Below are 14,734 nucleotides of genomic sequence, written 5' to 3' on the forward strand. Positions count from 1 at the left end.
CATAGGGATCCACAGGGTTACCATGGGAGATATTATGGTTGGAAGACCAGGCACCAAACAGTTAAAGCTTTGGCTCCCAGAACGCCCTGGGTCCTCCTCCATATATACCACGCCCCTAGCCATAGGACTTCAGTTTTGTTGTTTGGTGCAGCAGGATTCCAACGCACTGTTGTAACTGGACTGCTCAGGCAGTGCTAAGCTTTTTTTTATTTATTTTTTTGAGTTGGTTGTACCAAACGTCTGTATTAAGATGTGTGTACTGCGACTCAATCTACCTCCGCCGGGTGATTTTGGCGGGTCATGGTTGAGCAAAGCTAGCAGCGACGCTGCGACCTGGACGGTATGCAGTCGGGATGCCGACGGTCTAAATGCGGACCATCGGCATCCCGACTGTCTAATCCCGGCAAGTGTCTAATGGCGTCAAAATCTCGACGCCTTTCATTGGACCTACGCCAGGAGCCCGACACTCTGCTTACTGATCGAAGGCAAGCCGGGCGCGGACAGCCGCGCGTGCGGGGGGGGGGGGGGGGGGGGGGGTCGGACTTAGGGTTAAGCACCTTCCTGGGTGGTTAGGCACCTTCCTGGGTGATTAGGGTTAGGCTAGGGGAGGGGGGGTTAGGCACACCCCCCCTCCCCACCCCCAAGAGACTTGGGGTCAGGCTGCGGGAAAGGGGGGAGTTAGGTTTAGGCACTTGGGGGGAGGTTAGGGTTAGGCACCCCTAAGGGAGGGTAGGGGGTGGAGGTTAGGTTAGTAAATAGAAAAAATACTCACCTGTCGGGATTTGCACCTGGACTGCACTGGATGTTCGGAAATGTCAGGTAAGTCGATTTCTCGCTTATGGGGAATCGTGCGCAGCAGTCCTTGCTTCTGGTGTGAGAGACACACCAGAAGCCACTGCTGTAAGTACGAGGAATTGTCCGCATCCTTACAACACCAGCCGGGGCCCTATCTTCTGACGCCGGGGATCGACAGCAGACTCTTATCTGCTGCCACGAGGCCAGCGTACCCGGCTGGTTAATGCAGCTTACACGCAGTCCCTACGAAGGGTTTCTCACGTCTGCAGTGATCGCGGTGAGTGAGAAAATATGTGGGTCCCAGGGACCCTCCACTTTAAAAAAAAAAAAAAAAAGGTCCTTCCTGGCCATTTCTGGGTCCCATCATAATTTATGCTTTAGAGCCCATATAACTCTCAGACCTCCCCTAACCCCTTACAAATGATGCCACACAGCCATTCCTGGCCTTTACACATTGTGCCACACATTAATTCCCTTTAGTCCCCTATGCATTGCCCCTAGTAGTAATCCCTCCTATTCATTGCCAATAGTAGTAATCCCCCTATGTATTACCTCTAGTAGTAATCCCCCCTATGCATTGCCCCTAGTAGTAATCCCCCCTATGCATTGCCCCCAGTTGTAATCCCCCCTATGCATTGCCCCCAGTTGTAATCCCCCCTATGCATTGCCCCCAGTTGTAATCCCCCCTATGCATTGCCCCCAGTATTGGCCCACCTATTTGCCCTTTAGTGACCTGAGCCTAATGCCCAGGTCACTCACACCTATTTGTGGGGCAGATACCTTCAATTGGGCCTAATGCCCCCTATGTAGCCCGGGCCTTGTGCCCAGTGCCCACAGGTCTATTGCCTGAATTTATCCCACGGGCCTAGTGCCCGACAACCCTGGTGGTCTAGGGAGGGGTTAAATAACGGTGGCCCAAGGCCGCCTACCGGTACGGTGGAAGAGGCTGTGGAAGGCAGCTTCGTTAGCTCTTTTTCTTTCCACCTCTGCAGTCCTCTCCGGTCCTCCGCTTCATTCTTCTGCCACTGGCCCATCCTGGCCAGTGGCGCCACCTCTTCCTTTCCTCCTCCTTGATCACTCCGTCTTCTGGCCACTTGCGCGGTCGCTGGAACTGTTGCCATGACTCTCTTCTCTTCGGGTGATCTTAAGTCCTCCCCTCCGCCGCTGGACTGAAGTTTCCCGCTCAGCGGCATCTAATTGAAGATGCCGCGAGTGGGCGGGGCTATGATGCCACGAGCCGCGATTGGCTCGTTGCGTCTGACGCTTCTTGGCTTCCGGGCATCGAGCTCCGCTTAGCTTGCGCCCGGAGCCAAGCTTCTCCCGCCGCCACTTTACCACCTACGCTGGTGGAAGGGACCAGGCGGTCCCTTCACCAGGTACCTGCCACGATGGCTTACCCGGCACTGGGAACAAACACACTGTCCCAGCTCCCGGCAACGAATGCTGTGCCGATGCTGGGATCAGATGCTTGATCCCAGCACGGCTTTCTACAGCAGCAGCCAATGAGTCTCATTGACTGCTATAAACAGACAGCCTTGTGTCTTTCTCAGGGGGACGCGCTGTGCTGCAGCCAGCTGTCAGGGATTGCCCGCAGCACAGCGCGTCCCCGGGGACCCGGCTACTTTATAAAAGTGAGTCCCCAGTGCTCAATATCTGGTAAAATACGTGCTATAGCGCGTATTTGCGAACACTGCATTTGGGTTGCTCCGCCTACCCTCCATGGGTATGAGACACTCATGGTTCACACAGTGCACCCGGTAGCTGTTGGTCTCAGGAGGGTCTGGGTTAGTCTCCCTGTATACCTCTCCCTTGGTTATGGTATACTGTGCTCTATGTCCTACCTTTCCTTTTGTTTTATAGCCAATTGTAATTATATTACATGTGCATTGTATGTAGCTGTTTGCTAACTGCTGACTGATACTGGTTTTTATTTCTATCTGTCAATTATAAAGTATTGAGCAAAGGCTCTGAATACTTATGTACATGTGATTTCTTTGTTTTTTTTAAATTCAATTTGCAAAAATCTCAAACTTTTTACACGTTGTCATTATGGGGTATTCGTATTCTGTGTAGAATTTTGAGTACAAAAATGAATTCCATTTTGGAATAAGGCTGTAACATAATGTGGAAAAAGTGAAGCGCTGTGAATACTTTCCATATTCACTGTATGTATACATAATACACGTACATACAACAGGTTGTTTTTGTGATATCAAGATTGATTTGTGTGTGTGTGTATGTATGTATATATATATATGTATGTATATGTATATATATATATATGTATGTATATATATATATATATTGTGTATGTATATATTATATCTCTGTTTTTTTGTGATATCATTATTGACATTTTACATGTTTATATATGTGATAGGTGAAATTCAGATATTTAATATATCAGACCCGTTGATTAGCGCAATTGGAGATATATAGTTTCTTTTCACATTCACACTTTGTGTTTGGGGGTCCAGTGTTTGCCATCACAAGCACACATGCCTTTTTTCAGCTGATAACTTTAAGTATACATATATTTTTGCACATTAGTTTTTATAGTATCTGAGCCATTCTATTGTTTTTTGATACGGCTTGCTTGACCAATTTAAAAACATACACATTGGCTCCCACATAAAAAAAAACACACCCACCCATTGACCTCCACAGGAATAAAACACACTAGAGTACAAGTGCGCTGAGCTGACTGCTGTGGCACACTGGACAACCGCTTGCGGCACACTAGTGTGCCGTGCCACAATGGTTGATAACGCTGCAATAGAGGTAACTTTTCAGTCATAGTTGATCCTTTAGAAACAAACCTCATATTCTGTATCACATTTGAAAAGGTAAACATGGAACACAAAGCTACAATGTACGTTAAAATGCTAAATACATTCTCTGTAAAGTGCTGCAGAATATTTCTGCTCTATATAAATAAATACTAATACCAATGTGTTTTATGTTCCAGGTCTTAAAAATCCCTTTACATTGCATTACACTTTTATGTCTTATGCTATTTTTAAAGATCACCCATCTAAAAAAAAAACAAATTATATAAGTGGGAGGCACATATAGAAACCATTGTAATTCCTACACTGTTCACCTGATTTGGATGTAATTACCTTCAAATTAAATCTGAAAGTCTGCAGTTAAAGCACATCTTGTTTGTTTCATCTCAAAGCCATTGTGGTGGTGAATAGAGGCCAAAATATGAAAATTCTGTCAATGTCCCAATAGTTATGCACCTGACTGTGTGTGTGATATATATATATATATATATATATATATATATATATATATATTTATGTATATTTATTTTTTTGTGAGCTTATCTCCACATAAGATTCCTTCCACGAATTGTACTACTGTTGCTTGCTATGTTCTTATTTTCTCTGTTCTTATTTCATCTGATGTAATGTTGTACGTACTTATTCTCTGTTTTCTTTTTAAACCTTATTTAGGGGAGCTGGTGAAGAGTCAAAAGTTAAGCCTTATCTGCCCAATGGAAAACAGTTTCTGATGACAAAGAATGGTAATGGCTTGAAATTTAAATATTTAATTGTGGCAATGTCAAATTTGCTCAGTAATGGAACCATTCCCTTTTTTCTTTTTTCTTTTTTTTTGTAGAAATATTTGATGCTTAAATATAATTAGACCGTTTTTTAATTAATTAATATAATATAATTAATATATGAATTATACAGTATTTAATTTTCACTACTTTTAAGATGGCTGCAGTGGCTGAATGTTATTCATTGCAGCTTCTTATTGATCACCCACACTCTGGCAAGAAGCGAGCGCTCGTTCTGAATGAGGGCGGCCGCTTGATTTTTTTTTTTTAGTGCGGCCTCCTGGTCGCTAGCTAAGCTGTGGGTTACCACCCACAGCTTTAGCGACCGACCAGGGTGATAGTCGCGATGGTCAAGACCATCGCGACCATCTGGACTTGCGACGAGACCCTAAGGTTGGGTCTCGGCAACCGCAAGCGCCAGGGAGCTTCCTGCTCTGATCGAGCAGGAAGCTCCCCACTGACATCACTGCTGATGTCTCCATCCATCAGTCCTTCAACTTTAAAAGTATGCCCAGTCTCCACTGTGGAAAAGCATCTCCACAACAGAATGCTGCCACCCCCATACTGCTGGGATGGAGTTTGCTGGGGAATGGGCAGTGCACATAGCATTTTATATTGGAGCCAAAAAGCTAAGTATTTGTCTACTGACCACAAAACCTTATGCCACATGTTAGCTGGGTCTGCTGTTTTCTGGCAACCTCCAGACAAGCTTTGCTATGTTTTTTTCTTCAGTAAGGCTTCTTTCTAGCCACTCTCCCATACGGACTAGTTGTATACAGAGCTTTTGATATGGCTGACTGGTGCACCTTCACTTCAGTCTCAGCCACTGAACTCTTTTAAAGTGATAGTTGGCCTCTCTCTGGCTTCCCTCACTAGTCTCCTTCTTGCTCTGACGCTGAGGTTTGAGGGATGATCTTGTTTAGTTAGTGACTGGGTGGTATGATGCAGCTTACATTACTCACATTTGATCCAACAGTGCTCACTGGGATATAATTATGTAGCATTATGTGTGCATGTCTATAACTTTAACTTATTTTAAAATGCTTTTTGGTCTTCATTTTCACAGCTTTCCTTCAAGTTTTCAGTATGACAAATGTTCTTTGAATTAGAGGATCTTTTATCCATAAAAACATCAAAAAGGCAATAGTCATTAGTCACTCAGATATATAACTCTGACATATAAGTCTGGTCATCATTATTGGCACCTTTTGAATTTTGAAATCTGCCATTGGGAAGGAATCCTGCAAACATTCAAGAGCTTAAAGATATTTCAATGGAAGAGTGGGAGAAACTACCAGCAGACTGGTGCAAGAAGCTTATAGATGGCTACAAGAGATGTTTGGAGGCAGTCATTGTTGCGAAAGGGTGTGCAGCCAAATATTAAGGAAGGCCGCCTTTTAATAATGTCTAGGTCAATATAATTTATTTAATTTTTGACATTACAGTAGATTCTTCCCCAATACGGGGCACAGGGATGACAATGGGTATAGCCAGGAGAGGAGAGTCTGGGCACCAAATAGTTAAAAATGTATTTCCCAGCAGCCCAGGTTCCCTCTCCTCTATACCCAGCCACCGACGGCCAGTTTTAGTTTGGTGCCTGCATGAGCCTGTTCCATTTTAGGGAGGCTGCATTATCTGGTCCCCCTTCTATTTTATTTTAGAATAAAAGGCGTCCGATAGGACGCAATCATTGCTGCTCCAATGACTCCAGTGACGGTGGCCGCAGCACTGGCGGCTGGGACTCCAGCACAAGGGGATTCATCTTCCGAAGCCGCAGCCAGACGCACAGGAGGGGACAGGTAAGAGCAGTTCCTTGCTTGCAGGGAGCCGCATACTAGTGGCTTTCACCACAGTCATTGGAGACCATCGACAGTGCTGATAGTGGGGACTCTGGTCCTCTCCGCTCCACCCACTAGGGCACTTAAGGCACAGGACACTGGTGCAGCACTGGTGATGGTCATCTACCCTGGGGTCCTGACCATATGGGGGAGCAGGCTCTTTCTGTTAGTGGTTTCGTCTTTCAGCATTTAGATCTTCACCGAATGTTGTGAGAGCTCTCCGGATTTATGTGGTTAGGACCAGAGGCTGCCACGTGGGCCTTCGCCCACACTTTTATTTACTTCTATGCATTTGACACCTTCACGTCTTCAGACGCAGCCTTCAAGCGAAGGGTTCTTAGTGCAGCTCAGGAGCGTCCCCTCCCATAGGGGGACAGCTTTTGGGAGTCCCATTGTCATCCCTTTGCCCCCTAATGGAGGAAGAAGAAAAGGAGATTTATGTTAACTGTAAAGTCCTTTTCTTCAACTACATAGACGGGGTTTAGTTCCTCTAGTACCGGTTCTCTTCACCTTCCCTATGTGTGTGGTTCTGAGTGTCTGCCGGTCTTCCTTTTCCTTGCTACTGGCCGTGGGCTTTCTAACTTAACTGGCTGCCAGTGGCCGGGAAGTGGGATAAAGAGGAGAGTAAGCCTGGACTGCTGGGAAATACATTTTAACTATTTGGTGCCCAGACTCTCCTCTCCAGGCCATACTCGTTGTCAACCCTGTGCCCCCTATGAAGTCAAAGAAAAGAATTTAACAGGTAAGAGCGTACATCTCCCTTTTTATCTTTTTTTCCGTAACTTTTGACATCCTATTATCAGAATATTTTAAGAAGTTGGTACATATCCACTTATTTTTGAAGATATTGTGCAGCTTGTACTTAAGATTCAAGGGTGCCAATAATATTGACTAGGGCAATATAAATAATAAAAATTCTTGAAAGGTTCTTTGTGTAACCGTTCACTCATTTTAAGTAGATGTTTGTAGGGAAACTCTAGGGCTGGCTTCTTTGGTGGGAGAATGCATGATGATTGTGGAGGCTCAATGAGGTTCCTTGTCATGCAGACTGACTACTGAGCAATGACTGAGGAACTGAATGCAGAGCAGAATGGATAGCCAATATCAGCCGGGAAATAGCAGAGGCACCTGTTTAATCAGGCTATAATAGTTGAGTACAGGCGGAAACAGATAATGAATGCAGTGTTCTCCCCAGGTTCAATTTCACGAGCGCTCCGCCCAGCTTTATTCAAATGCCACCCGTCAGTATTCTGCCACAGGGCTCTGATGGGCAAAATTAGAATTACTGTGCTCTTACATTGTTATGATACAGTAACAGAGGTCCCTCCACCGTCTTTAAGATGCAGGGCACGGTTTGGACAGCAGGAACATTTCAGAAAGAGTAGACAGATTGAAGAAGCACTGTCTCAGTGTGTACTACTGGACACATCTGTGGAAAGTGGAAGGGTAAATATACCATTCCTCCTCCACATTCACTAGTGTGTATTCCTGTCCCTTCAGGTGAATGGAGATGGAAAGCATGTTTTGTTTACTTTTTTGTACCTCCTTTGCCTTACCTCTTCTGTTTGCACCAGAGGGTGATTAGCAGGGACATCTGTTGAAAGTTCTTTTTATTTCACTGGGGAGTGGAGAGGGGTGAGAGAATATTTAACTTTTCCATTTCTTGTCTCTTCAGGAGGGTGGGTATTTTTCTTTTTGGAGTGCCCTTATGAAGGGTATAAGGAAAGACCAGAAAAAGTTAGAGTAAATTCACCACAGCTAATTGGTCCCCAGGGGCTATTCAATTTGCCCCAAAGCCGGCCGTCGTCATGGATTCTTTTTCCTCCTGCCTGAGGCAGGCGAACAAAAATCCCCAATAATCAGCCCCTTTATCACGATCTCAGCCACGAAAACACGTGTCCGTGACCTTTTCACGGATTCTATGTGTTTAGCGCGAATATAGATATTTTTAGGGGCTAATTGAGTAACATGAGAAAATATTAGGGCTAATTGAATTCCCCCTAAGTATTAGTTACCTGGAATCTGTGTGGCAAAGTTCATGCCACTGTGTTGTCTGGTTTGGTTTAAGCAAAAGAATTACTAAAAAATATTCTTTGTGAATAAAATGTAGCTACTGGTTTTTAGGTTCACCATTTCCCAATGGATTACTGAAAAGAACTGCCCAAGAATGGTCGCAATGTCCTTTATTATAAATGGTATGTTTAAAATCAAATTCTTATTTCCTTAGTGCCATGCTACAAAAGATGTAAGCAGATGGAGTATTCGGATGAACAAGAAGCCATTATAGAGGAGGATGATGGAGATGGAGGATGGGTTGACACCTTTCATCATTCAGGTATATTGTGCTATTTGTTATAAAAAATATATATATTTTTTTTGCTTTCCCTTTTTAATCGTTCGTAGGCCACATTTAAAAATCCATTTAGCTTGAGTAGGAAAACTTCCCAGTTATTAATGTGAAACCATTAGAGAAATTGACATCTACCTTGCAGTAAGCTAAAAGTAGTAAAACATGGTGTCTTTGCACTTGTGTAAAATACTATTCTTTACCAGGTGATTAGTTCTGCGGATGTTTATTGACTTGAAAGTAATTGGGTGTCTTTCACTGTTAAGCCGCGTATCCACTACGCAATGTTACTGAGCGATTGCACGATTACGACATCGTAATCGTGCAGTTAATCAGTAATCGGGCACTATTATGTCAGAAACTACCAGCGGTGTGTGCTCCTGCTGGTCGTTTCCCACATCCATTATTTACTGAACATGCTGGTCAATCTGCCCATAACGTCAGATTGCCCATGTTTAGAGATGATTGATGTGCCTACACTGAATGATCAATCGCTCAGTGTAGGCACTGCAGGAGGAAGGGGAACGACTGTATGATTACGATGTCGTAATCGTACTGTCGTGCCGGTATCTGCTAGTGGATACGCTGCATTAGACAGAAATCGGGTATGCCTTCATATCCGGTACAAAGTTCTCCATTCTTCCAATTTTTCTTCTGGATGTTCTTCATTGTCATTAATAACCTAGTGCCAACAGCAATTATGTGCCATAACCTGTAACCTCAATATAACAGCTTTTTGCTGTCACTTGTAATTATTATAATGAAAATATCTAATTTAGTTTCAAATCTATAAATGTTCTATTTGCATAATATGAAATAAACCCTGAAGTACTGCAGGCACATTTATTATGGAGCATGCTGCTTCATCTTTAGAAGTCATTGGAAATTGTATCTAATTACATAATTACCTGCCATAAAGTTTGCCAACTTTTGTTTTTATTTTAGCATTTATGGGGGTCAATCCTACTAGCCGCGATGATCTCGCTGACGCAAGTCTTCGTGGCAATGGCCGCACTTTACGGCAGCCTGGATTCGCTGAATTTTGCTCGCAGCCCCATAGGGCGGTGAGCAAAATTCCACAAATTCAGTCTCCGAGCGGGCCGCGAAGGGTGCCAGGTGCCATTGCAACGGCAACTCGCACCCTTCACACATAATAGGATTGACCCGATGATCTCTATGAATGACCATCTGCATTTTAAATGAATGCTTTTACTAAACTGAATCTTTCTCTTGCTCTGTAATTCATCCCGCATTTGCCCAGATTGAAACCTATAGTTTGGGGGTTTTTTCCCAAATACCATAATAAGCATATACAGTAGATGTGTGTAGTGTGCCCCCCCACCCCCCAAAGGCAGAATATTTTATAAAAGTCCTAATGTGCACAGATTTTCAAATCCTTGAACATAATTTGCAGTAAAAGTCATGGAAAAGTCTGATCAAGTGCGGCTGATTTTCCCATGTGTAGGTAGTAGCAAGAGATATTTGTAGGGAAGAGTGACCATGCGTGATGGGGAATGTCATTGTTATCAGACAAGGGGCCTCATTTACGAACGAGTTTTATCACCAAAACGAGTGATAAATTTCACTGTGTATGATAAATGGTGCTCCAGCCAATCATCTCCCAACTGTTAGAAAAATAACAATTGGGAGCTGATTGGCTGCAGCACCATTTATCATACACCGTGAAATTTATCACTCGTTTTGGTGATAAAACTAGTTGGTAAATGGGGGCCGAGGTGAGGGGCAGTTTAAAGAGTAAATCTAAAAGCATGGAGTGCATTTTGAGATGAGTTTTGTATGAAGTGTAGGTGAGGGAATGTTTCATTTGAATTAGATTCTGAAGGGTATGCAGACGGGAGGTAGTTGAAATGCCGGTTGTTGGGATGCCGGCGCCGACATCCTGACGCTAAGTAGTGGGGCTAGGGTAGAGGATTAGGTTTAGGGTGCAGGGAGAGCAGGTTGGGTTAAGGTAATTACCAGCCATTGTCGGGATTCTGAGCACAGGCACCCCATACCCAATCCATAGAGAGTGGTGTGTTGAGGAGGAAGATCTGTCTTGCTGCAGCATTGGGAAAGGAGGCAGGAGGTTTGAAGTTGAGTGGATGAGGGGAATACCAGATAGGAGGAGGTTACAATAAATGAGGTAATAGATAAGAGAATGGATGTTGGATGCATCTTGGGTAAGAAGATATTGTATTCTAGCAGTATTTTATAGGTCAAGGTGACTGTATTGGGAAAGTGGATGTAAGAAGTAAAGCAGGGGTTTAGTATTGAGAGAGTAGGAAGAAATAATTGATCAAGGGCAGTGAAGGCGATGAAGGCTCCTTCAACTCTCCCCTTGCTGGGGTAATGGAAAAGGTACCCTTTGCTTTGTGGACATGTGATACTGGGCACTGAATGTTGGTCTTCGTGAGTTCAGCAGCAGCTGAATGGTGATAGGAGATACTTGAGAGCAGGGCTGTCATCAGGGGGGGACTGCCGGGCCTGGAATCCCGGGCCCGGACACTCAGGGGGCCTGCCCGCTCCGCCTGTCCACTACTTCCCGTCTGCCAAACTTACTTTCACTGACAGGCTCGTCTTCTAACTATCTCTCCAATCACCCGCCGCTGCTGCTGTACATACGGCTTTCTGTGGGAGACAGGCAGAGTGGATGCTCCCAGCCTGCTCTGTGCTGCTAGCCTATAACACAATCAAGCAGCGGGGAGCATATTCTCTGCCTGCCTGCCACAGGCAGCCATAAATATGGGAGCAGCGGTGGGTGGTTGGAGAGGTAAGGAGGGGATATAGTAGTGGGCGCGGGCGGCCGTGGCTGCCCGCTGGTAGGAGTGGACCCCCAGGGCCGAGCCTGTCAGTGATTGTAAATTTTGCAGGGGGGGGAAGTAGTGGGCAGACGGGCCCCTAATTGGGAGGGGGGACGGCGTTGCTGTGAGGCTCTGTATAATGGAGGCTGGGGGGCCCTGCCTATTTGGTCCGTCTCGGGCCCCAAAATTTCTGATGGCGGCCCTGCTTGAGAGAACCTTGTTTCCTATGTGATCACTCTCTCCTCAGCACTACGGTGTCATTTACCAGTAGTTTTACACCCGTACATTGGTGTAAGTGAGGTTATGTGGGAGGTAGATGAGGTTACTTAGATGAGCATCATTTGTATAAAATCTGTATATTACACTGTATGCCACTGCCTTTTAGTTTATTTCTGTCCTTTTATGTACTACAGTATGTCAGTAGCATCACATTTTGTATCTACTAGGTGTGAACAGCATCACTGAAGCAGTGAAAGAAATAACTCTTGAGACCCAGGTAAGACAAAGTAATAGTCTATAACAGAGGTTTTCAAACTCTGTCTCAGGACCCCACACAGGTCACGTTTTCCGGGTCACCCAGCAGGTGCACAGGTGTAGCCTTTATTCACTGACACATCTTTAGGTGAAGCTAATTATTTCACTTGTGATTCTGTGAGGAGACCTGGAAAACATGCAACATTTGAATAAGGTTTTTTCTAAATCTGCGTGGAAAGTAGGCATCTCATAATGTATTCTCTCACAGTGTTTGTAACTACACTATGGGCCGTATTCAATTAGAAGCGAAAAGTCCGTTGCCGGACTTTTCACCATCTTCGCTGGTTTTGGGCACGAAAAAGTATCGCACTCGTCCCTGCTTATTCCCGTATTCAATTCCAAATCAGCGAAAACGGGACCCGATGCAACCGAAATCGGCGAAATGTTCTGTCAGTTTTGGGGAAATCAGCCTGACACCCCCCAAAAGATGCACTGACATGGGGGATCACTATGGGTACCCCCGAATAGCCCTGCTAAAGGTATTTGGGTTTTTTAAATGGTCTCAATAGGCGCTATTTAGCATCTTTTCTGCAAATGGTGAAGAACAGCATTTTGCAACTTTTGTTTGGAGAAATAAGTATTACCATCAAATTTGGGGTACATGAAAATGGGTGCTAGCATATTTTAAAGTTGCTAATATGAAGTTTTAAAAAACTTGAAAAATCCACCTGCCACAACTACTTGTAATCATAAAAACACCTGGGGCATACTTGGGGATCCCCCTGAGTCTATTTCGCTAGTTTTCAAGTTTGTCCCCCAACTTTGTTTTTGTCTTTTTTTTTTTTTCGCCCCCAAAACAAAAGTACTTTTTTGGGGTGTCCTAAGGTACTTTAAAAAAAAAAAAAAATTGACACAGATTACCTTTAGGGAACAGTCCAAGGGGTGCGGGGTGGTTTTGGGACGTCTGCACCCCAAAACACCAATTCTGCACTTTTTATCGCCACCTATTCATAGGCGTTACTTTTTCGCCAGGTCTAATACATTGACTTTTTGCACCGGCGAAAAGTCGGACTAATTGAATACGGGGATAAATGAAATCTGCGAAAATAACGTCATCGGCGAAAAAGTATCGCTGAAACTGACTTTTGAAAGCGAATTGAATACGGCCCCATGTATTAAATTGATTTGATGTAGTATTATTTCCACATCCTTGTAATAAAGCCATACACCGTGCCTTTATATTTGTATAAGGATTCTGGGAAAACCGCTAGCAATGCGGCATGCAATGCTGACGATGATGAGGAGGAGGGTGAAGCAGCAGATATGGAAGGTAAGTCATTGGGCTGCAATTTTCCAATCAAAGGGTTTTAGCCTGTAGATTATATAAAAACATCTGAGGTTTATTTTTTATTTTTGTCTCAGTATACAGTGTTAGTGTCCCTGATCCCAAACAGGGCATGTTTTCAGTAAATCTATAATCCTGTGCAGGTTAATTCTGTATGTCAGTGGGGTCATTAATGTTTGCACGTGTTCCCAAGTTGGCGGGTGAGCAAATGTCCTGTGTGTGTGTGGTTAAAGTGCCTGCTAGCGCCTTGATTTTGTTGGCCAGGCTGCTGAACACTACACATTTTGCTCACCTCTAATAATAAAAATGAATAAACTTTGTAGATTGGTGTGAGAGGTGTTTGGACATTATGAGTATATACAGATGGACAGATCAAGCACTCATGATGATGAGGTTTTAGCTTCTGGCAAAACAAATACGTACAGAAACTCATTTTGTTTGGAATGTTCTTTAAGAGATATAAATAGTCTTTGTGAGGTGTATATATATTTCTGTTTTTCAGAATATGAAGAGAGTGGATTGCTGGAAAATGATGATGTAAGATACCAAATCTCAAAGTTTTAAAGCATTTTAACAATCTGTGTTATGTAGGCCTAATTTTAGTTTAAAAACTTCTTATACCTTTTATATGATAAAATACATATTTTACATTTTTTTTTAAAAGTGCCCTGCCATATCGTTGTTGTATGCAAACATCCTATCCAGACTGGTGCTGGCGTTGTTGGATTCAGGCTGCCTATGATCTACACATACGGCCTGATTCAGTTGGGCGCAAAACCAAAAAGAACAAGTAATTTTGTTACAATGCAAGTGATGCAAATACATTTGTATTGTTTCTATGCAGAGTAAATGCTGTCTGCTTTTTCATGTAGCCACTAATACTGGACAGCTTTATTTTTACGCCGCAGTTTAGGTATGAGTTTGGCTCGTCTCTCCCAAATCCAAATCTCTCTGCACATTTGAAACCTGATCACCTGCAGTGCCGCATGGTTCTGCCAAAGTGCAAAGTTTGCTTTCCTCCCGACTTAGAATCGGCCCCATATGTACTTTTGCTTCCATAAAAGTGAAAGCATCCATAGTGCCTGTCTTGCACCACCTTTAGCTGAAAGCCTACTTATCATTTACAGGGTCCTAGCCTGACAACGGATTTATTTAAAGTTAATATTCATAGTTTGACTTGAACACCCTTTTTTTTTTTTTTTCTATTATCAATTTTACCAATTGATAACATGATTTGAAAATAAGAAAAGTTGGGGTCACTATCTTTTCAGCTGTCTTTTGGTGGCATGTGGAACTAATTTTTGATCTGCTGGAGTATTCAGCTGTCAGGTGAGTTGGAAGAGATGTAGAAGAAAAGAGTGCTTGTATATATTAGGGCCACAAGAGCCACATTAAGTAAAACTTCACATTTAAGTGAATGTTTAAAATTGTTGTTGCATTTCCACTGGGAAGGATAAAAGGGATGCAATCGGGAAGCTGGCTGACGTAAGCCTGACAGCCAGCTTCCCGACTGCTTTGTCCCGGTGAGGGTTAAATGACAGGCGTCTAAATTTAGACGCCTGT

At 43.7% G+C, this 14,734-nt stretch overlaps 1 protein-coding gene across 2 annotated transcripts in view; it reads left to right on the plus strand.

Moving 5' to 3' along the window:
- ATG3 (autophagy related 3) overlaps window positions 1-14,734 on the plus strand; it is a 61,332-nt gene that overhangs the window by 20,046 nt on the left and 26,552 nt on the right. For both annotated transcript variants that reach the window (XM_088444948.1, XM_088444947.1), the window contains exons 5-9: window positions 4,257-4,327; window positions 8,432-8,539; window positions 11,799-11,848; window positions 13,078-13,156; window positions 13,674-13,708. In XM_088444948.1, coding sequence (XP_088301074.1) covers window positions 4,257-4,327; window positions 8,432-8,539; window positions 11,799-11,848; window positions 13,078-13,156; window positions 13,674-13,708 — 343 coding nt within the window. The remainder of the gene's footprint in view (window positions 1-4,256; window positions 4,328-8,431; window positions 8,540-11,798; window positions 11,849-13,077; window positions 13,157-13,673; window positions 13,709-14,734) is intronic.

Source organism: Taudactylus pleione, unplaced genomic scaffold, assembly GCF_031769625.1.
Source record: "Taudactylus pleione unplaced genomic scaffold, aTauple2 ptg000374l, whole genome shotgun sequence".
NCBI classification, from domain to species: domain Eukaryota; kingdom Metazoa; phylum Chordata; class Amphibia; order Anura; family Myobatrachidae; genus Taudactylus; species Taudactylus pleione.